Source organism: Dunckerocampus dactyliophorus, chromosome 6 (assembly GCF_027744805.1).
Source record: "Dunckerocampus dactyliophorus isolate RoL2022-P2 chromosome 6, RoL_Ddac_1.1, whole genome shotgun sequence".
NCBI classification, from domain to species: Eukaryota; Metazoa; Chordata; class Actinopteri; order Syngnathiformes; family Syngnathidae; genus Dunckerocampus; species Dunckerocampus dactyliophorus.
In genome coordinates, this window is record NC_072824.1 from 31,518,216 (window position 1) to 31,542,532 (window position 24,317).

Consider the following 24,317-nt stretch of genomic DNA (forward strand, 5'->3'; position numbering starts at 1 on the left):
AATGTATCCTTGACGGATTATAATGAGTATATTAACTTTTGAAAGGTGTAAATTCGCCAGAAACTTTTGGAAACAGGCAGAATGTGGCTTTTTTTTAAATTAACAATTAATTCAAGTTAAAATCGTTCTCAGTCGTGTTTGCAAATATTCCCACAGCCCGTGAAAGCAGCATTGAAATGACCCCGCCCCCCGTCATCGCCGTTTGATGTCACACAAACAGCTATTTCCATGAAGTGCTTTCTGGCCGCGGCTCGCTACTGTCCGACATCGCGAGTCTCTGAGGGCAAAGCGAGGGAAGAAAGGTTGAGACAGCAGACGAGGTGGAAGACCGCGAGGGGATTTATAAAAAAAAAAAATAACGTGGAGGACGTGGAAAGAACGAAGTGGAAGAAAACAGGAGCAGCCGCACTTGCGTGTGAAAATGGAGCTTCCCGCCGCGGGAGAGCACGTCTTTGCGGTGGAGAGCATCGAGAAGAAGCGCAGCCGGAAGGTTTGACAAATGAAGATATCTTGTGTACTTCGTACGACGGTTGAAAGGTGACACGGCCAGTGTGTTTTATGCGGCTCACGTTGCTTCATCTGTCCATTCACAGGGCAGGGTTGAGTATTTGGTCAAGTGGCGAGGATGGTCCCCAAAGTAAGTGAGCCAATAAATGTGACGATGAGGTTGTAACACACAGGTGTTTACGTCAAGGCCCTGCCTGGAAATAATGCACGTCAGTCAGACACATTTATATCTTCATCTTTTTTGTTTTTGTACATTTACAGCATACAAAATTGCACTTCTTTCCGTCACGTTTCCTTTTCATTTTAGTGTAAGTCGGAACTTAACACCATACCTAAATTAACACCGATGTTACTCACACTGTACACATGAAGGACATGTAAGGTACCATAATAAAAATATTAGATACAAGAATTAAATGAAAAAGACATGTTTTTACTTTGTAGGGATGAACAGGCTTATTGGGAGGAGGAAATATCAATAATGAGAGCACTACCCGCTTAGTTATCACTGTCCATTCCATAGGTGCAGATTCTTTCCCATGTTCAGATTTGCCATCTTTCTCTTTGATAATGATCGCAGCGTTTGAGCAACTTGGACCGGGCATGTAGTCAATTCTGAGTGAGTGTTTGACAATGTCTAGGCTCATTTCACTTTCACTTTCATTTGACAAACTGCCATCAGAAGAGTGTGCCTGATTGGAGGACCAAAAAGGTACTCATGACACCAAAACACCAAATCTTATTATTTTCCCCATGAAAAATGACATTGAAATGCTTGAATGTTGAATTTTGTCAAGTTTTTGTCACTAAAAACAGTCTCTTTCTGGAGGCTGGGGCAGAATGGTCACACCCGGAACACACCTTCCATTGCTTCCATTGGTGGCGCATTTTTTTATGAATTTCTGTTGTTATACCATACATACTTTTTGATAATATGCCTGAGCGTTGTGTGGCAAGCTTTTGCTCAAACACTCGAGCAGAAGGAGTAAACTAGTTGACCTTACCGAAAGGCCCAATTCGCCGCCATAAATGGACCAGGCACAAGCAAAATGGACACTGTCAGGTTCGTCGGTATTGTGCTCTGCACACTTCGAGGAATTGTTTTGATTCTCTTCCTCAGTTAAAGGAAAATTTGGGAGTGAGTGTGTATTGGCAGACGGTGCTTCTATCATCAGCTGTCTCGACTATCTTTCTTCGACCCAGATTGGGTGTGAGTGAAAACACAAGCACCGACGCAGACGGCGATACAAAATGTCAAAAACCCAGAAGATGTTGGACCGTGGAAAAGCGTACCATGGTGACAGGAGGTAAATCTGCATTTTTGTGCTAGATATATTCTACCAATCTAATAATATGTTTTCATGTCAAATTTCAATGCAAAAATGCAGTTTTCCTCAATCACTGCTCACTGGTCTTGTAGCTTAGTCTGCATATATCTCTGTAGCAATCACTACCAGCAAAACAACATTCTTGTTGATGTGTTTTTGTGTGTAATATCAGATGACAGTGTCTCACTGTCAGCTGGTGTACACACATTCACATGGCTTTGACCACCGCTATTGGCTGCCTGGTTTTCAGAATTGTCAGAGTCTATGCCCATGTAGCTCGTCAAGATACGGCTCAAATCTGTATGGTCTGATGCCCAACGCTTCCTCAAACACGCCTTCGTTTTCTTCTGCGTCAAAAAAGTCTTTCATTACCGAAGAACAGTTTGAAATGTTAGAAAATAGCTCTCTTTCCTCGCCCTGCTGTGCCTCCGTGGCTGAGTGACTGCCGAAAGGCTTCCGGGTGTGACGTCACAGCCAAGATGACGGCGGAAAGTTGTTTATTTTTCTATGACAGCAGTTGTTTTACTGAGTACTTGGATTTTGTTATCGTTTTTTGCAAACTTTGTTTTTGGTGTTATGAGCACTTTAAAGTTAACTGAAAAGAATGAAAGTCACGTCCACACGACTGCAAATTCTTCTGCCGACAAAAAAATTGGCCCCCGGGCCGCACTTTGGACAACCAATTAGATTGACACCCCTGTCAAAAAACAGTCAGTTTTTGCACGTTTGCCTCTCAGTGATGGATGCACTTTTACAAAGCATGCGGTACGCCACGTGCAAGTTCACTGTGCCTTGATTTTGGCTTTTGGATGGTATGTGCGTACTAGGGGTCTCATGAGACGACACACGAGATCGGGTCTAAGAGATTTTGACAATACTTTTAAGAAAAGTACAATGAAATCTACTAATGGAATCTCTTCTGCACTCGGTGTGTATGCTAGCGGCCCCGCCTCCACCCACAGAGACAAAGCGACTGTATGACTGACAAAAGGGCTCACTCTGTTCATGCTGTTGTTCTATGTAAGTTGCTGAAGGCAATGCACAGAGTGAACTCTCTTCCTGGCGAGAGACTAGGAAAACAGAAAGGCATGCACATGGCAATTTATTGAGGCCGACAAAATTATCCAGTTCATTTTCCTTTATTGTGCAATTAATTAATTTATTATCAGCCCCGGCCTGGTGCCAACCTGACATTCAGATCAGGCCACATTTTAATCTTGCAAGATCTTGTGACACCCATACTGCATACACAAGGCCTATTGACTACCATTGTGATGGGGGGGGAATTACTGCCCATGAAAATGTGTTGAATCTTCTCTTCCAACAGGTACAACACATGGGAACCAGAGGAGAACATTCTGGACCCCAGGCTGCTGGATGCTTTTGAAGAGAGGTACAGTACATACGAGCAGGTCATTTTTCATCACGCGATAACGTGACCCAACAGGTTCAACCCTGCCCACTTCTCAGGACAGTGCTTGACAACGTGTGTCACCCATCCGGCGTTCACAGGATCAACCAAACCAAACATTCTTGCGATAATCCGATGCTGATGATGAACTGTCCACATCGTGTGTCTGTTATTCAACACTGGGGTTGGATTAGGATTAAAACTGGTGTCGTCGGAGGGTCAAGGCAGGGAAGACATACCAGAGCAAAGTGCGGCATGCCCTTTTGTCACATGACAGCATCAAGTTATCACGCTCATTGTCCACCAAGTGCACCGTGTCATTGTCCACTGTGTCTTCGCACGTGTCTTCCACAGCATATGTTTTCTTCAAATAATCCCTAATTAATCACAGATTTGCAACCATTTCAAATGCTTTATCAGTGTTTTCCCTACCTTTTTATATTATGGGGGTGCCCTTCCCCCACATCTGCGCCTTTCATGTTGAACAGGTCAATACATTCTTTCATCTACCAAATTATAATTTAAATAGTCGTACCTTGTTGACATGACGGCGATTGCATGAATGGAATGACACGTTTGTTTTGACTTTGTGGTTTATTTTGTAGTCTTTCGATTGTGAACATTTGTGAAATGTAACTGGAGGAGCGATGGCATACTGTTGGCGATGCTGCACGCATGCCAGTGCATGTGAATTAAATAATATAAGTCGTTAAATTTAGAACATGTAATAAAAATATATCATATCTACAGTATATGTAATATGCTTAAAATACATTCAAACAAATCAGCTAAATTAAAAATAGTGGCGCTCTCATCAGGGTTTTATGCTGCCAATTCCAATAATGACCATCCATGAGTGAGAATCGTCCGATACCGATCACATAGATCAATGATACATTTTTCAGTTTATTTCTGATGAGTGCCATTGCTCAGGGGTGCCGTGCAAAAGGGGAAAGTCAGTACAATTCCAAGGTCTCCGGATTGCCAGGGGGCCCAAAAAATTACTAATAAAGTACTAATAAAAAATTATAATTAATAAATTAAAGGAGGTGTTCGATGAATTCAATTATTTTTCTGGTTATTGGCTTAGCATTCTGACCGTCACGCACATACTGGTGAGTTTTGGCTGCATCAGCGGCCGCTTGACTGATGATCACACCGTAACCTCGGAAACTCACCATACTCCGTCAAGTGTTTGTTCTTCCCGTATTAAATTAAAGCTTTTTAATGTGCTACCCCCCGCAAGATATTTGTCACAGCATGTGTTGGCAGGTAAGTTCCAAACAGCAGACATGTTTGTTTTTGTTTTGGCACGCCTGCACAGTGTGAAGGAAAGTGGGAGAAGGATGCAACCCAAGACGTCAGGGCAAGACACGCAGGGATCGCTGAAGGCTGCAACGGTACGAGCCACAGGTGATTGGCTTTCGGAAATCGTCCGATTTTGATCGGCGGCCGATCGATCAGAGCGTCCCAAATAAAAAGTATTTAAAAAATGTAAATATTTGGAATAATTGTATAATCAAGTTTGCCGATGTGATCAGAAGAGTAAAAAATATTGATCACATTAGGCAAGTATCGATCCAATACTGCTACACGGGAACCTTGGCTTGCGTCATTAATTTGTTAAAGAAGGGCCGAATCAAACCGAAACGGACGTTAACGAATACATTTTTCCCATAAATAATGTAAATCCAATTCAGCCAAAAATGGTAACCCAAAACAGGTTTTTGTAGTTTTACAATGATAGTTTTACATGCAGAAAACAATTGGAAATGCATAGAAATACATATAAATGATGAATGAAAGGGATAAACGAACATTTAACCTTACTTTTACCTTCATCGAAGACGTGATTCTCGACGTGACTGAAAACATGATGGTGGTGGTGGTCGCCGCCACATCGAGTCTTTGGGAACAGTCACGTCTTCAATGAAGGGAAAAGTAACCTTTAATGTTCATTTACAATAATAAATAAATGAATCACACAATAAATGATCCTTTTGTCGGCCTCAACACAGTATATAGCCATGTGCATGCGTGTCTGTTGTCCTCGTCTCCCGCCTCCAAACAGGCAGGAAGTCTGCCGCAAAGTCTGTTGAGTACCTGACCAGCTTCGACCACATGTAACTGAATACAAATACTGGACGCACCTTGTGTTAAAACTGTCACTGGCCTTCCTCTAAGGCCGTCTGTGCTTTCGCTTCAACCTTTCATCCGCAGGTGGCACGTTCAAGGAGAACGTACAACTCGCTCGCAGTCTGTTTTTGCAATTACCTGCTTCTTTCTCGCACTCTCGTGCTAAAAGAGACCTTTTATTGAAACTAATTGCATGTCTCTCCGGGGAGCCCAATTGTCTGAATGCCAGACTATGAAAATACACTGTGTCACTGTAATTAGATGTGGGGGGAGGGCACTGACATCACTTCTGTCTGCAGTATTGAGTTACTGCTGTTGAGTGAAGAATACGGAGGGGGTGGGAGGCGGTCAAGAAGAGACTCCTGGATATGTTCACTAAATAAGTTACTTTGGGAGGACCACGCTCCCTTGACAGCAATGCTTTGCTTTGCTGATCAGTCGCTCCAGTTGAACATACTCTACACCGGGAGCTCACATTTTGTGTACATCGTGTTGTCATGCAACGGCAACTTCTGTCAATGTAAGGTGGTTCCACTCACTGCCTGATGTTGATTTCTCTTTACAGGGAACGCCAGGAGCAGCTGATGGGATATCGCAAGAGAGGACCGAAGCCCAAGCACCTTCTGGTTCAGGTAAGAAAGTAGTGCTCTGACATATGGAGGAATACCACTACACTGTGCAGGAAACAATGTACATAGGCACATAGGCAAAAATGCACGTATCATATACATATATTTGGACATTTTTGTTCAGTCATGTCATAATATGCCCCAAATCCATCTGACTGTAACGAGAAATTAAAATAATTTCCATCATCAGCACACTTGTCCAGATAACTGACAATAAAAAGAAGAACCCTGTCAGAAATTTCTATTGTGTTTGGTACATGAATTTTTGCTCAACTGCTGCAAAAGGTGAAGGATACCCCCCACCCCCGTGAGCTGCTTCTATTCCTCCCAGAAGAGTGTCAGTGGTAGCATATGGGATGAAGTCAATGACGGTCACACAAAGCATGCCAGCGACATTCCTCTTAGCTGAGGTAAACCTGTCACCACAAGAACGGGAACCACGCTTGCTTCTGCGCATGTGCAGAACGCATGTACATCCGGTTGGCATAGATTTCCACCAGTTCATCTTTGTACTCTGCTTAAAATTAAGTAGGAGTAGAATTTTGCTGGCTTCAATGCATTGCCATGTGCACGCGTGTCAGTTTTCCTTATCTCCCGCCTCCAAACAGGCAGGAAGAGGGTTCACTCTGTGCATTGGTTTCAGCACTTTGGCGCGTTTATTCCATAGAACAGCAGCATGAACAGAGTGAGCCCTTTTGTCAGTCATACAGTTTTTGTCTCGGTTGGGTGGAGGCGGCTAAATTGTTCATTGTACTTTTCTTAAAAGTAATGTTAAAATTTCATCTCTTTCTCGTAGACCCAATCTTGTGTCTCGTCTCGTGACCCCCCCAATACACTAGCATGTGTCTTCTTTGTGTACTTCTACAGGTTCCTTCTTTTGCCCGGAGATCTAGTGTCCTTGCTGACCTTAATGAGTCATCCCTGGATGAAGACCGCTGTCCCAAGACTGGCTGTGTTCCAATGTTGCGTCCGCAGAGTCAGAAGTACCAGCTGAACTGCAATAAGCATCATCAGTACCAGCCTCTTAGCCAGGACGACCAGACGGAGCAGCACACCAACGGCAAGAACTTCTACTATCAGCTCAACACTAAGAAGCTCCACCATTTCCAGACAGGCCTGAAATCACACGAGTCTGCATTCGCAAAGCCCAGAGAGGTCAACACGCCACAGTTGTCCAGCAAAGGGTACAACCTCCCCCCTGGGCTAGAGCAAAAATGGTTCCAGGACAAGACCTCAGGTGTCTTGACCAAAGTAAAGGACATCACCATGGAGCTGAAGAAGCTCCCAGCAGATCTCAACGGTCACAAAGAGCCAGAAAAGGCAAAGCAGAAGGATCATAATGTCAGTGGTCGGAAATTAAAAATTGTAAAAAACAAAAATAAGAATGGACGCATCGTTATCGTCATGAGCAAATACATGGAAAGTGGAATGCGAGCGGCAAAGGTTCAAAACTCTGAATCCCAATCTGCAGAGAAGCAGTCGCAAGGACCAGGCAGCACAGAAACCCACCTACAGAAGATGAAGCTGGTCAAACAACTCGGCCTCATTGATGGATTTGCAAAAAAACCCAAAGCCGTCTCTGATTTGGGATTTACGGGAGAGTGCTCCAAAAAAGAGGACCACTCCACCAAAACGGAGCTTTCTGTGACAGAAAAGGATAACCATGTTGAGATCAGAGGTCCAGTGGATCAGCCTTTACGATTGACAACCAAGCCTGATCCGCTGTCTTTGCCTCCGGACACTGGAGTTACCTCCTTCACGGACAGCAAAAGAACCCAGGATGGATTTCAAGGATTAAAGCGACACTGTTCCGATACTGACAGTGAGGGGCACGGAGGGAACAAAAGGTTTTTGGCCTTTTCCCACGCAGTACCCTCACACACCCAAATGGGTAGCACCAACCAGAACAGCCACCCGGGTGCCCTGGCACTGCAGCGCTGTGAATATGCTGCTCAAGAACAGCCTATTGACTTGAGCATCGTCAAGTCCAAGCCTGCAGCTTTTGCGGCGAGCCGGCCGGAACGACACGCACAGGATGCAACGCAGGCAGACACGCAACTGAAGGAACAAAGCGAAAGTGAAAACATCACCAGTGCAGACACCGTTGAATCGTCGGCTGTTGTAGACCAGGTAATGAGAAAAGCGGACGCATTTCCTGCTCTCCAGCCTTTCCGTGGGAATATAATCATCACAGACATTACGACAAACTGCCTCACAGTTACCTTCAAGGAGTATGTTACAGTGTAACTGTATAAGGACATGTCCACACCTCCACACGTTTTAAAAAGGCATCTTTTTTGGCCTTATGTCCAAACACAAACCACCGGCCAGGGTGAAGATCTTCAAAAACTCCAGCGGGTCAAACGGCTTGTGTTATAAGTAGGGGTGTCCCCATACAACTCTTTATCTTCCGATCCGAACACATACACAGCAACGGACAAGCAGCAACGTGCAGTGATACCAATGGGGAGAAAATAACGCTGAGCGATTGTGAGGTCTGACCTTTTTGCGGGCACCGGTTTTGTGGCGCAAATGTATTCCTCTTTTCTAAGCATATTGTTTTGTGAAGCAGAAGGCTTAACTTAAGAGACCCCAGCAACTAGCCGGAACTGCTTTCTTCCACAATGAAAACTGAGCAGAACTTTGCTCACGGGACGAAGTGGGGTGGGGAGTCACTGTTGATGCACTACACTGCTGATGGGGATGTCATACAACGTCACGTCAAAAAATCCGAACTATACCTTTAATTATCTGCCTATTTTTAACTGGTTTTATATCTTTTAGAATGCACACGAAAGAGAAAGACGTGTTCCTCACGTAAGAATTGGAGATGACGGGCAAAATTCCACAAAAAGTGCAGTTTTCCCGATGAGGTCGGTCGTATTAAACCAACCGCGGTTCTGTGCCACCACTTGGGCATGACGAGTCTTTCGCTCAGCTGCAATCTCTTTTTCGGACTTTTCACAAAAACACATCACTCTTGCTCCTTGCTAAACACGCCAGCACACGCTGCTGTTGTGATCACGTTGGTTCTGCATGCTGAATAGAAGGGCTGCCGCAGGGCCGAAGCGCTGGAATCGACTGCTTGTATCGGCATGCCAGTGTAGGAGACTTTAGATGCAGACCGATATAATCGGATATGTTTTTTTTGGCTGATATTGGGCCGATATCTGATATCAATATTGAATTGGGACACCCTTAGTAAGAAAATGTATGACATCTCATGTATTTAAACCTTATTTAACAACACAACACGAGCAATTAAGTTATTGACTAACGGGTGCGCTTCCTGCAGTAGTAGACGCACACGACTTACGATGCACTACAGCGATTTTTAAAGAATGAACACCGAGCACTGGGGTGCTCCTGTGGACATGGCATGAATGTTCATAAAATATATTTTAGATTTTCAGATGTGTGAATGTACAAAGAGAACCTGTTTTATAAGCTTGTGTAGCTTTTAATAATAATTACTTGTTTGTTTGTTTTTTTGCTTATTTCTTCTCAAAAGCTTGACGTGTCATTTCTTGTTTTATCACATGCAGTAATTTCCAACTTGAGACGGCAGTGTTTCTTAAGCCTTTCCCCTATGTTTACAGCTGTTTTGGGAGCGGGTGAGGGCATCGGGCATCGGGACAGCGATACAAACACGTACACAGGGTAGCCTACTGTGTTGCAGTCACTCCTCCACAGTTATACAGTAATTCCAAGACATGTTGTGTTTTGAATTATGTGGCTTTGTTTTTTCTCTAATAATAATAAATCATGCTGTTTCGTGGTTGAGTAATTTTTCCCTTTAGGATCAACTATCTTAGTAATGACGGTTCCCGAAATACAGTACATATCTGAACGATATATGCGTCATTTTTGCTCTGATTTGACATGACGTGACTTCTCGTTGTGTACAGTGTGTGTGTGTGTGTGTGTGTGTGTGTGTGTGTGTGTGTGTGATGGCGAGATCAGTTGGACACGTGCTGCTTGGGTGGACTGCTTCAACAAACTGATAAGGAAAAGCGCCTTTCTGTCATTAATGTTGTTGAAATGTTGTCATCTTGTGTTGTTGTTTTTCTTTCCTGCTTGCAGTGCGTTTTAGAGTCCATGTGACCAGGTTAAATTTCTTTTGCAGCCGCGCGGGGGAGCGTTCTCCACGTGATATCGGTCACAAATCTATATGCCAGATGAGCTGTGTAATCCGTCTGCTTCAGACCACCAGCTGGGTGATCTATCATGCAGCTCGCCACACATCTGTGCGGGTCAACGGTGACCTGTCCGTTCTTGGGTTTTTTGTAACTATGCACATACTATACACCAGGGGTGTCACGAGACCAGCTGATACACGAGATTGGAGACTAGATTTTACCGTTACTTTTAAGAAAAGTACGATGAAAGAATATGACAATATATTGAAATCTACTAATCGAATGTAATCTCTTCTGCACTCTGTGTGCGTATGCTAGCGGCCCCGCCAACACAAAGAGAGTGTATGGCTGACAAAAGGACTCACTCCGTTCATGCCGTTGTTCTATGGTGCAAAGGTGCTGAAAGCAATGCACAGAGTGAACTCTCTTCCAGCCCGTTTGGAGGCGGGAGACGAGGAAAACAGACACGCGTGCACAGTGCAAAAATGATCCAGTTCATTTTCATTTACTGTGTGATTAATTAATGTATTATCATCCCAGGCTGAGTGCCCATGAGACTTTTTTTCTTTTGAAAGAAAAATCTTGTCACGTTTTAATCTCGCAACACCCCTACTGTACGCCTCCTCCTTTGAACAGGAATAACCATTCCAGCACTGCCTTGAGTATCCTGGGGCGCAGCCAAGTGCTGAGTTTGTGTGTGCTAAGTCAGTTCGTCCGAAACATCTTTTGCAATAATAAAATGTTTGGGAAATATTTGGCTTCCTGATTTAATATGTTCTGTTTACACTGTCTGAGGTGGTGGCTGGAACGCTGCGTTATGACAGAGTTGCTAACATTGTGGTGAAATAGATTCAATATGCATTATATTTAAATTTCACATAAGCAATTTTATGTGGTGAAATGTGTCCTATACAGCTTTGTGCTTGACACTGAACTATGGATACTTCCAATTACCAACTCTTCATGCTATGAAATCCATTCTCAAATCAAAATGTCGATACTTCACTCATTTGAGGTAATGTTTGTCTGAAACGTTGAATTAAGTCTTCTTTCTTAAAGTAGTTCTTAATAAAGAAGCGTTTATTTTAATGGTTTCATTGTTTTACATATTTTGTGATTGTTTAATATACCATTTTCACACATTTAATTTTGTCCTTTTTTTCTCTTGTTGTATAATAGCTTGGCTATATAAATATTACATTTATATATGCTATGACATGAAATAAACTACTTTTCCAAATTTACAGACACATTAGCTGAATTTGCAAGTATCGGATCGGAAACGAAAGCAGTGGTATCGCTTACCACTATTCATCAAGTAGCTAAGTGCCATATAGGAAACATTGACGAGTGGTTGTCATGTGACAGTCATGTGACTATCCAATGCTATGGCTTCCCAACATGGCAGTCTGTCCAGGTAAACTAGCATATATTTATGACAACTAAAGCTAATTTTTAGCTATTCTAATCAGGGTGTCCTATGATAGACTGTTCTCGCTATATTAATCGACTTAATTCATATAAAACAAGCTAGGAAGATGGAATGTATAGCTTAAAAATTGCTCTGAAAGTGATTTGTCACAATATCAAAAATGCTAATGCGATCCTGTTTTCTATAGTAGAAACTAATAGTTTCCGTATTTCCTCGCATTTTAACTTTCATCTTTAAAAAAAAATCCTCCCCGGTTTTGTCGGAGCAGCACGTTTTCGGGTGCGCTCGGCAACACTCGCGTAACATCGACTCAATGTCCATCGTGAAGCCAGTCAAGTCTTTTCTCCTTATTTCATAATGCAAATGATGTTTTTTACTTTTTAGATTTTTTTTTTTATAAAAATGTGTTCTATCGTTCAATTGTGGCAGAAGGAACAAAAAAGTGTTATGGTGTGTTTTCCATTTCATACAGAATTTCGGTCATTTCCGTTGCTGTTCCGCTCTGCAACCACAGAGCGCTTTACAGCGGAAGAGAGCTGCTTCCCTGACACGATATTTGTGGAGGGGGGTGTGAGAGAAGCAGCAGCTGCAACCGTATCACAATTTCATGTTTTCAGGCCAAACAGCTGCGGAGTCCCGACAGTCAGGAGGGTGGAAAAAAGACGGTCCTTATTGGTCGTTCGTGTGCGTCACAAGTGCCATGAAATTGTTTTTTTCGGTGTCTAACACTGCCGGGTCAGTCCATCAATCACCATGAATATTCCTATTTTATGTACAGACGTGGGTGTCCAAAGTGCGGCCCGCGGCCATTTGTGAACCACCAAACTGTTTTTTTTTTCTTAGCCCTGGGCACACTGTAAAATCAAATAAAAAAAAAATAATAAATCAAAAGTTAATACTATGACTAATGCACTGCATTCTTTTAATACAATTGTTTGGGCCCACGAGAATAGCAAATGCTACTGAAATGGTAAGTCATAGAGATAAAAAGTCATTATGAGACGGACTCATAATTAGGAGATGAAATTACAAGATAAAAAGTCATAACTGAGATAACTGGAAAGTCGTAATTATGTACTAAAAAGTCGATCTCATGACTTTTTATGTCATAATTTTAACTTTTTATCTAAAAATTTCCACTTTTTATCTCATAATTGACATTTTATCTTATAATTTTGACTTTTTATGTATCACTTTTTATGTCATAATTTAAACTTCTTATCTCATATGATAATAATAAATAATAAATAATAAATTAATAAATTAAAAAATATAAATAATAAAAAAATAAATAAATTATAAATTATAAATTAAATTATAACAGATAATATGATCTTTTTTTATCTCATAATGACTATCTTGTAATTTGGCCTTTTTATCTCAAAATTTTAACTTTTTATCCCATAATTATAACTTTTTATCCCAGAATTTTGATTTATCCGATAATTTTGACTTTTTGTGTCCTAATTGACTTTCCTATCTCATAATTAGGACTTTTTAATCTTGTAATTTTGATTTTTTAATCTCATAATTATGACTTTCTTATCTCATAACTGACTTTATCGCAGAATTTTGACTTTTTATCTCATAATTTTGATTTACAATGGCGGAAATGGGCTTCAATGAAATGCAGATGCAGAAAAAATGTATTTGAATACAGAATGGTTGTCTTCTTATGAACTGGATATGATGAGGATGCATATTTGTTGCCTTTTAATTTAAAGAAAAAATTAAGACCGGTTGAAAAATTGCAAGAATGTACATTTTGCACTGTTGGATGTTAAAGAGGTTCCAAGTAGAGCTTCAAAATGCAAAAAGAACGGAGCGAGACAACCAAATGTTTTGAGTCGGCAATTTATTGCGAAGTTAAATCAGCTGTTCATCAGCTGATCAAAAGTTTAAGACCACAGCTCAAAAAAAAACAGAACCCCCCCCCCGAAATAGAAAAAAAAATGTTCAAAAAAGGATTCCTTAATCACCTTCAATCATGAGGGATGCTCCATGCAACATCACCACATAGTCATCTGCCGCTTGACGCCCCTGCACAACCTGAAGCTCCATTGTCTCATTGAAGGATCATGATGGCGCCCCCTCCACTGTGCCATGTGGAAAACATGTCAGGTGGAATCTCCTTGTCATGCCAGTAACGTTGGAAGCCATCAGGACCGTCAAGGTTACATTTTTCTGCCACCTTTCAATCGCTCGTGTTCGGTGCTGTCCTGCATATTCCAAATGTTGTGGCATTGAAGGAGGCGAGGCCTTTGAAGACATTTTCTTAACTTCATGCTGAATGACTTCTACAGCATATGCAATCACATTTGTTGGGATGATTTTAGTCTAAAGCAGGGGGTGTCCAAGTGTGGCCCAGGGGGCCATTTGTGGCCCGTGGCTGTTTCTTTTTAAATTTTATTATTGGCCTGCAGCACATTCTGAAAACTAAAAAAAACGAAATGGGAAAAAACACCAGTAATTTTACAAAAATAAAGTAAAAATATTAAGAGAAAAAAGATGCAATCTAACAAGAAACACTTAACGAGAGGAAAAATAACATTAAAGAAGTTTTTTTTTTTAAAGTCGTAGTACAAAAAAAATTGTCATTTTTGGAAAAATTACATTGTGGAAAAAATTATGTTATGAGAATAAAGTCCAAATATTTTGGCGATAAACTACGGGAAGAAAATGTATAAGTTGAAGTAAAACAGCTGTAATTTTACAAGAATAAAGTCACAATGTCAAGAGAGAAAAGTCGTATTCTAAGAAGAAAGTTTTTTTTTAAGTCATTAAGAAAAACAATGTTTGAAAAATTAGATTGGGGAAAAAGTTATATTATGCATGCAATAGAGGTACTAAAGGAACAAAGTCATATTACGAGAGGAAAATGTATGAAGATTATTGAAGAAGAAAGTTGAAATAATTGGACAATGTAAAAAAACCACAAAAAAAAACCATCAAAAACAGGGAAAAGAGCTAAGTTGATAGTAATAGTCTTTTTCGCCTATATGCCAAACCTTTTTTTTTCTTGAAATATACATAACTTCTTGCTTTACAAAATATCAAAGTTGCATCCTTTCATTTTTCACCACGTGGCCCTCGCTGGAAAAACGGGGATGAAGACATTTCTTAGTGCAGCCTGAACGCTTTTAATCGGGAATACTCACCATCATTTTTTTCCCTGCCTGCCTTTCCTGGAAGAACCGCCGTCTCTCCTCTTCAGGATGTCTTTTTTATATCTAAAAAAAATTGACTATAGCTCATTTAAACGAGTTCATTTGGTTGATTTACTTGCTGAAGACAGATGCTTGCAAATACTGAATATATATAATATATAATTCACCTCTTTCTTGTATGGTGTATTTGTTTTTTTTCTGTCCGCTACGGATATTTGAAATTAAATTTTGCTCGCAGTAATTGATTAGAAAACTCTGCCGATATTGTGTCAAAATAGGATGATATCGTGTGCTGACGCTATTCGCGTTTGGATTGTTGTACCGTTTTCCATTTGCATCTACATTGTATTTATTTAGTCGCCCACGTAAATAGTACTTATTTGTGTACAGTGACTCGATACTCTGCTGTTGTTCGTGGATGATATTTGAGATTTTTTATGCTGTTAAGGCTTTGAAGTCGGAATTTCCCCATTGCGGGATTAATAAATAATCAAGAAATAGCATCTTGTAGGTCTATTATTAGTAGTATTTGTGTTAAGTGCATGCCTGAACTAATGATTCATTTAAAAAAATAATTGAACATGCCGCAGAAAGAAAATATTGCCAGGCGATGAAGAAAAACGGGACCACACAACAAGAAACGCCGAGTGGAAATACTGCAATGTACAGCACCATAAAGCCGTATTTTCGGATTCACATGCTTTATGGGCTCAATGAAAATGGACGTCTCGTTAAAAAGCGTAAAAGAATGTTCCGTTTTATTTCACAAACGCATGCTTATTAATAATAGAAGTTCTCAAACATCCACATTTAAAGTAATGAAGCGGGGAAAAAGACCCGGATACAAACTCCTCCCCTTACTTAGCAAGCGGGTGAGTAAGTGAGGGGCGGAGCTTGAAACATGAATACCCATTGGCCCGGTCGTTCGAATACGTTGAACGACTCGGCCAATGGGCGTTGTCAAAGCGAGACCAGAGACTGCGGTGCCCATAGCAACGCAACGCTGACGTCCATTCTCTGCTTGGAGAGTATTATGGTCTGTCGGGAATTCAGAGTGGCTGGGACTGGAGGCAAATATCTGCCCTGCTAGCGCTAGGAAGCTAACGGTAGGTAGCACTGGAGTAAACATGGAGCTGTCTGCCGTCGGGGAGAGGGTGTTCGCCGCCGAGTCTATCATCAAACGCAGGATAAGGAAGGTATATGCACGAGGTGAACACGCGCCAGTCTGACAAAACCATAACCGATCATTAAAATGTTTAGTGTAACAATTGCTTTGAACTGCGAGCTAACCATGTGACGTCTGTGTGTTTGTGACGGCATGTAGGGTAAGATCGAGTACCTAGTCAAATGGAAAGGCTGGTCTCCCAAGTAAGTCCGTACTGTCGGTAGCCAACAACTAGCTAGACAGTCAACCTACACACAGTGGAGGCTAACGCCACGCTGTGCCCTCGACCCCTCGCTTCCACAATGAGCCCTATTTCTCGCCCCAACAGATACAGCACATGGGAACCAGAGGAGAATATTTTGGACGTCCGCCTGTTTGCCGCCTTTGAGCAGAGGTACGTGACCCGTGCTCGTCAGCAGAACGTTAAATGTCGTCATGCGCACTTTGCTCGGCTGACATTTCACACCCGTTTCCAAACAGAGAACGCGAAAGGGAGCTGTACGGGCCAAAGAAGAGAGGCCCGAAACCCAAGACGTTTCTGCTCAAGGTAAATGTAAACGTAGTTCCGTTTTTTACGTCAACGTATCGCATGTGTGCCTCACGTGAATTCATCACGCGCTTCAGTGGCAGGTGCTGCTAATGTTGCTAATTGTCATCAGCTCATCCGATAACAAGGTTCCAATTTCTTACCTGTCAGCGAATATATATACGGCAAATGTGGGGAAATGGGGGAGAATAAGGGAAAGTATAATCTTCCACAAGAATATCCTCCAGCCGCATTTTATTTTTCTGTGGCGGGGGCGAGTGTTCTTGAGCGGACCGGAAGCTGGGCTTCCCCGGCTAAAGAGATGATTTTGTTCATGCAAGAAATTTGAGAGAAGGAAGGGCAAAATACTGTAGTTTTATAACTGACAGGTGTGTGTTGTTAACAATACTGGCAAAACTCGTTTTATATTTATGGATGTGTGTGTGTGTGTGTATATATATATATATATAATGTGTCTGTGTGCGTGCAAATGTCTGCCTTGCTAGCGCAACATCTATGTGTGTGTGTGTGTGTATGTGTATATATATATATATATATATATATATATATATATATATATATATATATATATATATATATATATATATATATATATATATATATAAATAAATCTGAGACCACTGGAAATGTTGACTTGTGCAGAGCATGCCAAGATGCATGAAAATTGATTTTAAAAATCAAGGTTATTCTACCGATATTTATTTCTAAACTCTTAAGTGTTGGCTTGTTTAAAACTGAAAACACAAAACATGTTGTTTTGACCATTTTTCATTTCATTTCATTAGAGCAAATTATTGCTCTAAACTGCAGTACCTTTATTTGGAATTTGGTAGTAATGTTGTCGGTAGTTTTATAGAATGAACTAATAAACAACTGCTTGATTCTCAAACACATAGTAAAATTACAATTTTGCAGTGGATTTTTCCAGAGCTGTATGTTAAAAATGAGTCTTCAGTAGTTTTTTGTGTGTGAGTTTGCTGACCTAAAGTTGACCTTGGTGTAAATTGCAGCATGTGTCTTGGTGAGCAGGGTCAGTGGAAGTTCAGAGGTGAATGCTAGGTCCAGAACAGAACTTGCTCCTCTAATTGTCCGTTTTATAGCTCTGTCACGCACTTCACTGCACTTTTCAAGCTTTCAGGTCCCCTGTGCTGCAAATTTAACTCAAGTACAATGATGGGGCGGGTGGGTCCAAATAGAACACACAAGACATTTGTGAAGTTTTTATTTGTATACTTATTCAAGTTTTTCCCTCTTATTTGCATGGCTTTCTAATAGGCTCAGGCTAAAGGCTCCGCCAAGTCTTATGAGTTGAGGCATGAGGCAGTGCGAGGAATGCACATCACCTACCCGACCTCAGAGCCTGCCGTGACCCCAAGGACCAGAGAGGGCCTGCGAGCTGTCGTTCCCACTATTTTCCCACCCATGGCTGTTAACCGAGGAGACGGCGTACACGTCGGACCACCGGAAGTGACCCTTGAGCACCGTCAGGCCTTGCGTCAACCCAACACTGGCAAGAGAGCCCCAAAGCTCTCGGAGTCTCTGCAGACCGGCAAGAGAAAAACGGAGGAGCATGCCAGCCACAGGCCTCACAAACTGCTGAAAGTTCCGAACGGTGAAGGTATGAGGTTGCTTTCCCACAAATACCCTGAGAACCACGGCCATAAACCCCACCATCGTCGTCATCATCCACACAAGCGGGGAATGACAGCTGGGGGATCCTACAAGCAGCTTTACTCGCACAGTGACACACACAGGACTAAGAAGTGCTACTTGGCACCCGGCCACTCCAAGCAGCAGTTCCCGCCCGTGGAGAAGCCTTACTTCCTGGACAGGCCTTCCCCGACTCGGCTCGACGACGACTTGGACCAAGTGACGTGGCGGCCCGCTCTGTGCAGTGTCGAACAGGTCCTGGTGACGGACGTGACCACCAACTTGCTGACTGTCACCATCAAGGAGAGCAGCACTTCCAAAGGCTTTTTTAAAGACAAGAGATGACTTAAAAGAATTCAGCATCATTTGGGGTGTAAAACCGAACTTGTGTCCAAACTTTTTCCTCTGAGGGCCTCATAAAATTGAAAGATTTGATACCTTTTTGTAATTTAAAGATGCTAAAAGCAATAAGAAATCCAATGTATGTGCTCAGCTATCTGAACAAAACATCCTAGCTTTGTGTTGGAAAGCAAATTAGTTGAATACCTAAAAATAGTTTAAATAAATGTATATTTTTATATGTTGAAGGCTGACTTTGGACACCCTGCTGTGTTATATACATAAAAGCAAAATATGTAATACACATAGATATATTTGTACCTAGTTTAATGTACTGACCAAAATTATATCAGCCTTTTTTTGTGTGTGTAACCGCTTGTAAAATTTGAGAAACATCAAAATGTAACAAGCACATTTTTTCCATCCCTTCTTTGGGTTGGAATGTTTTGCTGTAATTTAAAATGTTTAGACTGCACCCAAACTGCTTAATTTTGTGAGGTTCTTTAAAAAAAAAAAATAAACATGTTCCTACAATTTGTTTTGAAAGGTATGAAACTCTACAAGGTGTCCCTAAAGTTCGGACATGTAATCTACATAATTCATACAAAACATGCTCAATAATGCAGCGAAATTCAGTCATTGTTAGTTTAAAAAAAGAACAGCTATAATTAAAATTAACAATAATTATATGGTACATATATTTATGATTGTAAGATGTAAATTATGTGTCCAGACTTTCGCTGCCCCCATACCCACACGTGCATTTGTCCCATTTTCAGCATGAACATTCCAAATATTAAACTTTTCTGAATGTAAGAAAATCCTATCTTCATTTTTTGTACTAACGGCTAGTTTACACTGTTTTAAGAGGCTTTGCAACAAATAAAAACATTTCGCTTTTTCCTCCTGGTTTTGTCTTTTTTTCATTACAGAGGTGACTCGCTGTCACATGACGTCATCCCATAAACGTCCCATGTAAGGTAAGGTCAAAAATAAGTTATGTAAAGTTGGATTGACATTGGGAATAAACAGTGTTTCGAAATAATGTTCGCACTGTCAGGACGCCGATTTAGGACAGGCCTATTTTTGTTTAAATCCCCTCTAAATTCGGCGCGTAAATCCAACTCGTGCGTTTATTCAATAGTCGACACAAAGGATAAATAATCTGGTTCAGTTCAAATTGTTTATTAACCAAATCTATATACTACATAAAACAATAGCGCATAATTAGTTCACACACACACTATTAGAAGTTGCCGATATATATGTAACACACACACACATTTACTACGTTATATATAGAACATTAACTACAAAGGCATGCATTCTGACAAACTAATGCCTTTTTTGTCGTCACACATGTCGGTATCGGGAGCTTTTTCTTTTGCCATCGTTCTGCCGCGTTTGTCTCTGGTCTGCAAAGACAAGAAGAGCAAATCCAACATTTCAGTGTTAAATCATATTAGCATCTCAAACGTGCTCTACACAGCTTTGTGCTTTGACTTGAACTCGTCAAGGCCCCACTTGATCTATACGGTACGTTTTGGAGTGTTTGTCACGTGACCGTCGCAGGCGATGGCTGCTTTCCAAAATCAGTTGGCGTTGCCCTCGTTGACTTCCCCTATTGGCACGTGCCCCCGCCGCCATCGCAAATGTAGATCCATTTCTCCGAAAAGCTGAAGTGAACTTGGTGGCATTTACACGTGGAGGGCTGAGGGAGCGAGTCAACATCGAAGGTCATTATTATTTGTAAGAAACAACATAGCGCTACTTAGTGGTGGAAGCATTATTGTTTGGGCTGAAAGTAAACGAGGAAAGGTGCGTTCCATTTCCTCCCACATCCACTCTTCAAGTGGCCTCTGCATGACGTCGGCAATGATGTCATACCAAGTGTCAATAGGGGAAGTCAATGAGGACAATGCGAACTGCTATTGGAACCCAGCCTATGGCTTGGCTTTCCTAAAATGGCAGCGTGTCAGATAAGCTACCATGTCTGCAAGTGTACTATTTGGCAACAAAGGCTCACTTTAAAGCCATTTAACAATTAAGCACTTTTTTTTTAAATTTTGCCCATCATCCACAATCCTTATGTGACACACGAACACTCATGTCTTGTTTTCTGTGTGTTGTAAAGATATAAAAAGAGACAGCTAAGAAGGCACAAAATGGCATGAACCTATTCCACCAAAAAAGCCTTCTGAAAAAAACTCCAGAAACGCTCCAAATGTGACATGCGTATGAACCAAACTACAGCGACATTGTTATTACTGTTCGAAACATTGTTATTCCAACGAACTACTTCATTGGTGTAGTGACACCTTGCCACACCACACTGGCTAGCTAGTAGCTGGCTAGCGGCTAGCTTCACCACACACTCACTCACAATGCCTCAGGCGAACGCTAATGTTGCATATTGGAGCTGCTGCTGAGTTTGGAAAAGTTAATGCTAGGTGTAGCATTCCTTTCTATGTTGCTATGTGAAATCAAATCAATGCGCCCAGGAAGGACGTTCAAGTAACGCTTAACATGACCAAAGTATGGCAAAATACTGTGAGTATTACATGTCATCATGAATGTACCTGTTACTATACGGTCACAGCATGCGTACGAAACAATAAAACATTGTTGGAGGTGTTTTAATAGCGGGCTTTGTAGGCGGCATAGTGTTTTGTTTCAATTAATATGTTCTTTTGTTCAATATTCCACTTGTGGTTTATCCACCAACGGTGCTGGAGGATCCCAAAAACTTTATTCACCAAAGACGAAAGAACAATGTGTTAGTTTTTTGTTGTTTTCCCACACTGGTAATGATGTTCGTGTATATGCATTCAGTGTGTATTTGATGAGGACCTTTGTGATCATCATCATCATCAGACAGGGTATCCGTAGTTCCTGTCACAGCGTGGGTAGCAGTGAGGGTTGAGCCAGTGCTCCATGTTGGTCTCCTGTGCCCTCTGGTCCAGAGCCTGCAGGTGGAGCATGTGCTCCTGTGGACCCACACATGGCGGTGTGTAGCAAAGACAAATAAAACTCATTCATTCTAGCACAATTGAATGCATTAGAACAAGAAGTCCATATAGTTTATATGAGGTGCTCATATGACGACATGCAGAGAAGAGAGAAGACAGAAATTGGGAACGTACAGTACGGTAAGTCAAGCAGGTCAATAATATCTGCCTGTGTTGTCTGTGCTCTGAATGACCCTCACCCTCATTGGCTCATCAGGATGGCCGGCCTTCCTTGGCCTTTCCTGCCTTTTGCTACGGAGGAGCTGCTTAGCAAAGCTTTCCTTGATGACGGGGTTGGCATCTAAGGGGGAGAGACGCATAATCCAATATATAAAATGTTTACCTCTTAAACCAGGGGTGTCCAAAGTGGCGGGCCGGGCGCTTTTTGCGAAAAACGGGAAGAAATCCAGCAAAAACCGGAAAAGCAGCAGTAATTTTACAAGAATAAAGTCAAAATATCAAGATACAAAAGTTGTAATCGAAAGAGAAAAAGTCGGAATTTTACAAGAATAATGTCGCAAAATTATGAGGAAAAATAACTCATTTTAGTAGCATGAAGTTGAAATATTAAAGCTTTGCTAAAAATGTAAAAAATATATCAAACTAAATATCAACGTTCTACAAACAATTAAAAAAATGGGAAAAAACCACGAAACGACGGCGATCTTTTCTTTAAGCCGTAAAATTCGGAGGTCTCGCACCCTTGTCTCGGTGCCCTCCATGTATTTCGTTACGTTGCATATCTCTCTGGCGCAGCAACTCTGATATAAACAAACGCTGCTGGCGCCCGAGAGAAAGCGTTCCTCTCACTGGAACCCGTGTTCACAACACGGGGGGGGGAAGTGGGCTGGCTGTTCGCTGAAAAGTAACAACGTGTCCATTCATCCTCCTCACTCCCCAGAGAGCCAGGCCCACGCAGCAGCATCTGGCAACGTGGCAAAACACAAACTACCTGTGAAAACTGCTATTTGCTCTTCAGCAAAGTGAGGAAAAAGGATTTGCTGCTCTTGGCACTAGAACTACATACAAATGACACATGTAGTTCGCTACAGACGTAGCAAAGCATAGAATCAAAGACGATAGTAGAACATTTAACATGTAAATGAGCGCGTGAACGCTAACACGTAGCGCTTCAAGCAGTGCGAGTAGCATTCATCCACTGAAGACACGTCCATAACCGTCAAAGTCTCCCCTTTGAACGCGACACCATCCACACAGACCTCGCAGGTGCGCGTCAGAATGTGGACAGGTCTGATCAAGTATCTCCAACTCCATTCATTCTAATCCAGATGAACTCATAAACATCCTGCATGATGCGTACATGCATTAGTCTTCAACCTGTCAAATATCATTCTACGAAATACTTCAAAGAACATGGTGGTCCCTACCTGTGTTGATGGTCAGAAGGACCACACAGGCCAGAAACACCAGCAGTGTCTTCATCCTCACCAGCTTTTTCCAGCTCAAACTTTTGCTCCTCTTGAGATCTAAAGTGGAGTCCGGAAGGGGTGAAGGGAAAACATCATCTCCTCCTCCTCCTCCTCCTGCTCCTCCTCTACTGGGCCACCCCCAAATAATACAATCATAGCTTACAAACTACAACATGAAAGCCTTTGAAATGATGAAATGACCTAGAAATATATATTAGTATGTATACAAATGCAAACATGTCATCAGAAACTGAACTCATTCAATCCCAGCCATTTTTCATAAGACAATCCCTTCAGTAGCGGCCATTTTAGACCATTTTGACTGATTTACTTAAAGGCACACAGAATATTGTGTTCTTTGGCGATATAAACATCATCCAAGATTAGACTGTCGTCTTTCAACAGAAAAAAAAGGTTGTTTGTCCCTTTTTGCGTTCTTTAGTAATCAGCAGTAGAACATTTCAGGAACGTTTCAGGCAAATATCAGTTCCCAGCGAGAAAAGGGAGAAAAACAGCTTTTTGTGAAAAGATACATTTCTAGCATGACTTTCACTTTGACACAAATCTGTTGCTTTTGTGACAGCTCAACTATCTAAACAGCTGTGTGTGTGTGTGTGTGTGTGTGTGTGTGTGTGTGTGTGTGTGTGCACACTACACTCCTCCACGCTCTCTCACTTCCTCCTTGCAGTAGAGAGTGTTAATAGTGCAAATGAGCCACGCTGAGCTTATCAAATGCACTTCTGCCTCCTTGTGCCCGTTTTACTGCTTGACAAGTGGCCCACGTAATCACCTCTTTTTGCCTCCAGTGGTACAAATACGTCTTTGGGAGCAAGCGTTCGGCTTTTAAAAAAACATATCGATACGTCTTTGGCATTGAATGAATTAATCACTTCATCACAAAACAAAAGGAGAGATAAGAAAGGGAATCAAATAAGAACAAATAAATAACTACAGAACAGATCACGTCAAATTTGTAGTGCAATAATACATAATAAGGTAACAAGCTTCCCATAGAGTGGGGTTTCTTACTCAACTGCAGAGAGTGCCAGGCGTTTTTACAAGGGGGTGGGGCCGTCCTTTATAAATGTGATTTATTATAAAATATATATGTTCTTGGGGCTGTCAATCAATGAAGACATTTCATTGCGATTAATCACATTTTTGCCCATAGTTAACTCATAATTAATCACAGAAATAAGCTTTCATCTCTAATAAGTAGGGATGTAAATGTGTTTGTGTTAAACGATTCGATACGCATCTCGATCCCCGGGTTAAGGTACGATTCAGAAATGATATATTTTAAAAACAGTGAGCCGATACGATTCGATACGGCGTAGAAACGATACAATTCCAATCGATACAATTCACCGGTCGCATTTGTTGAATTTTACATTCTAAAATAAAGCAGCCAATTGTATAAAAGTGGCAT

At 41.5% G+C, this 24,317-nt stretch overlaps 3 protein-coding genes across 5 annotated transcripts; 2 read left to right on the forward strand and 1 right to left on the reverse strand.

The window, feature by feature from the left end:
* The first annotated feature begins 213 nt into the window (after positions 1-213).
* On the forward strand, positions 214-9,560 carry LOC129183073 (E3 SUMO-protein ligase CBX4-like). 2 transcript variants are annotated; one of them, XM_054779903.1, is made up of 5 exons: positions 214-490; positions 594-637; positions 3,163-3,228; positions 5,948-6,014; positions 6,879-9,560. In XM_054779903.1, the coding sequence occupies exons 1-5, from the start codon at positions 422-424 to the stop codon at positions 8,256-8,258; spliced, it is 1,626 nt and encodes a 541-aa protein (XP_054635878.1). In that variant the 5' UTR covers positions 214-421; the 3' UTR covers positions 8,259-9,560. The 2 variants fall into 2 exon arrangements, with proteins under 2 accessions (XP_054635878.1, XP_054635879.1); XM_054779904.1 differs by lacking the exon at positions 594-637.
* Positions 9,561-15,665: 6,105 nt separating this feature from the next.
* Positions 15,666-19,342, forward strand: LOC129183074 (chromobox protein homolog 8-like). Of its 2 annotated transcripts, none has more exons than XM_054779905.1 (5): positions 15,666-15,945; positions 16,074-16,117; positions 16,243-16,308; positions 16,395-16,461; positions 17,737-19,342. In XM_054779905.1, the coding sequence occupies exons 1-5, from the start codon at positions 15,877-15,879 to the stop codon at positions 18,454-18,456; spliced, it is 966 nt and encodes a 321-aa protein (XP_054635880.1). In that variant the 5' UTR covers positions 15,666-15,876; the 3' UTR covers positions 18,457-19,342. The 2 variants fall into 2 exon arrangements, with proteins under 2 accessions (XP_054635880.1, XP_054635881.1); XM_054779906.1 differs by having other exon boundaries at positions 15,828-15,958.
* A 333-nt stretch (positions 19,343-19,675) lies between these two features.
* On the reverse strand, positions 19,676-24,317 carry c6h17orf67 (chromosome 6 C17orf67 homolog). Its single transcript, XM_054779425.1, has 4 exons — positions 22,847-24,317; positions 21,659-21,759; positions 21,301-21,437; positions 19,676-19,865 (listed from the first exon to the last, which is right to left on the reverse strand). Exons 1-3 carry the CDS (start codon positions 22,899-22,901, stop codon positions 21,321-21,323), a joined length of 273 nt encoding a protein of 90 aa, XP_054635400.1. The 5' UTR covers positions 22,902-24,317; the 3' UTR covers positions 19,676-19,865; positions 21,301-21,320.

Excerpts from the sequence above, each read along its gene's own strand:
- LOC129183073 (XM_054779903.1), top strand. The coding sequence starts at position 422 with ATGGAGCTTCCCGCCGCGGGAGAGCACGTCTTTGCGGTGGAGAGCATC. Across the intron at positions 491-593 it reads AGAAGAAGCGCAGCCGGAAG|GGCAGGGTTGAGTATTTGGT; the intron begins GTTTGACAAATG and ends GTCCATTCACAG. Across the intron at positions 638-3,162 it reads TGGCGAGGATGGTCCCCAAA|GTACAACACATGGGAACCAG; the intron begins GTAAGTGAGCCA and ends CTCTTCCAACAG.
- LOC129183074 (XM_054779905.1), top strand. The coding sequence starts at position 15,877 with ATGGAGCTGTCTGCCGTCGGGGAGAGGGTGTTCGCCGCCGAGTCTATC. Across the intron at positions 16,118-16,242 it reads TGGAAAGGCTGGTCTCCCAA|ATACAGCACATGGGAACCAG; the intron begins GTAAGTCCGTAC and ends TCGCCCCAACAG. Across the intron at positions 16,462-17,736 it reads CCAAGACGTTTCTGCTCAAG|GCTCAGGCTAAAGGCTCCGC; the intron begins GTAAATGTAAAC and ends GCTTTCTAATAG.
- c6h17orf67 (XM_054779425.1), bottom strand. The coding sequence starts at position 22,901 with ATGAAGACACTGCTGGTGTTTCTGGCCTGTGTGGTCCTTCTGACCATC. Across the intron at positions 21,760-22,846 it reads CCTTCTGACCATCAACACAG|ATGCCAACCCCGTCATCAAG; the intron begins GTAGGGACCACC and ends TCTCCCCCTTAG. Across the intron at positions 21,438-21,658 it reads ATCCTGATGAGCCAATGAGG|GAGCACATGCTCCACCTGCA; the intron begins GTGAGGGTCATT and ends GTGGGTCCACAG.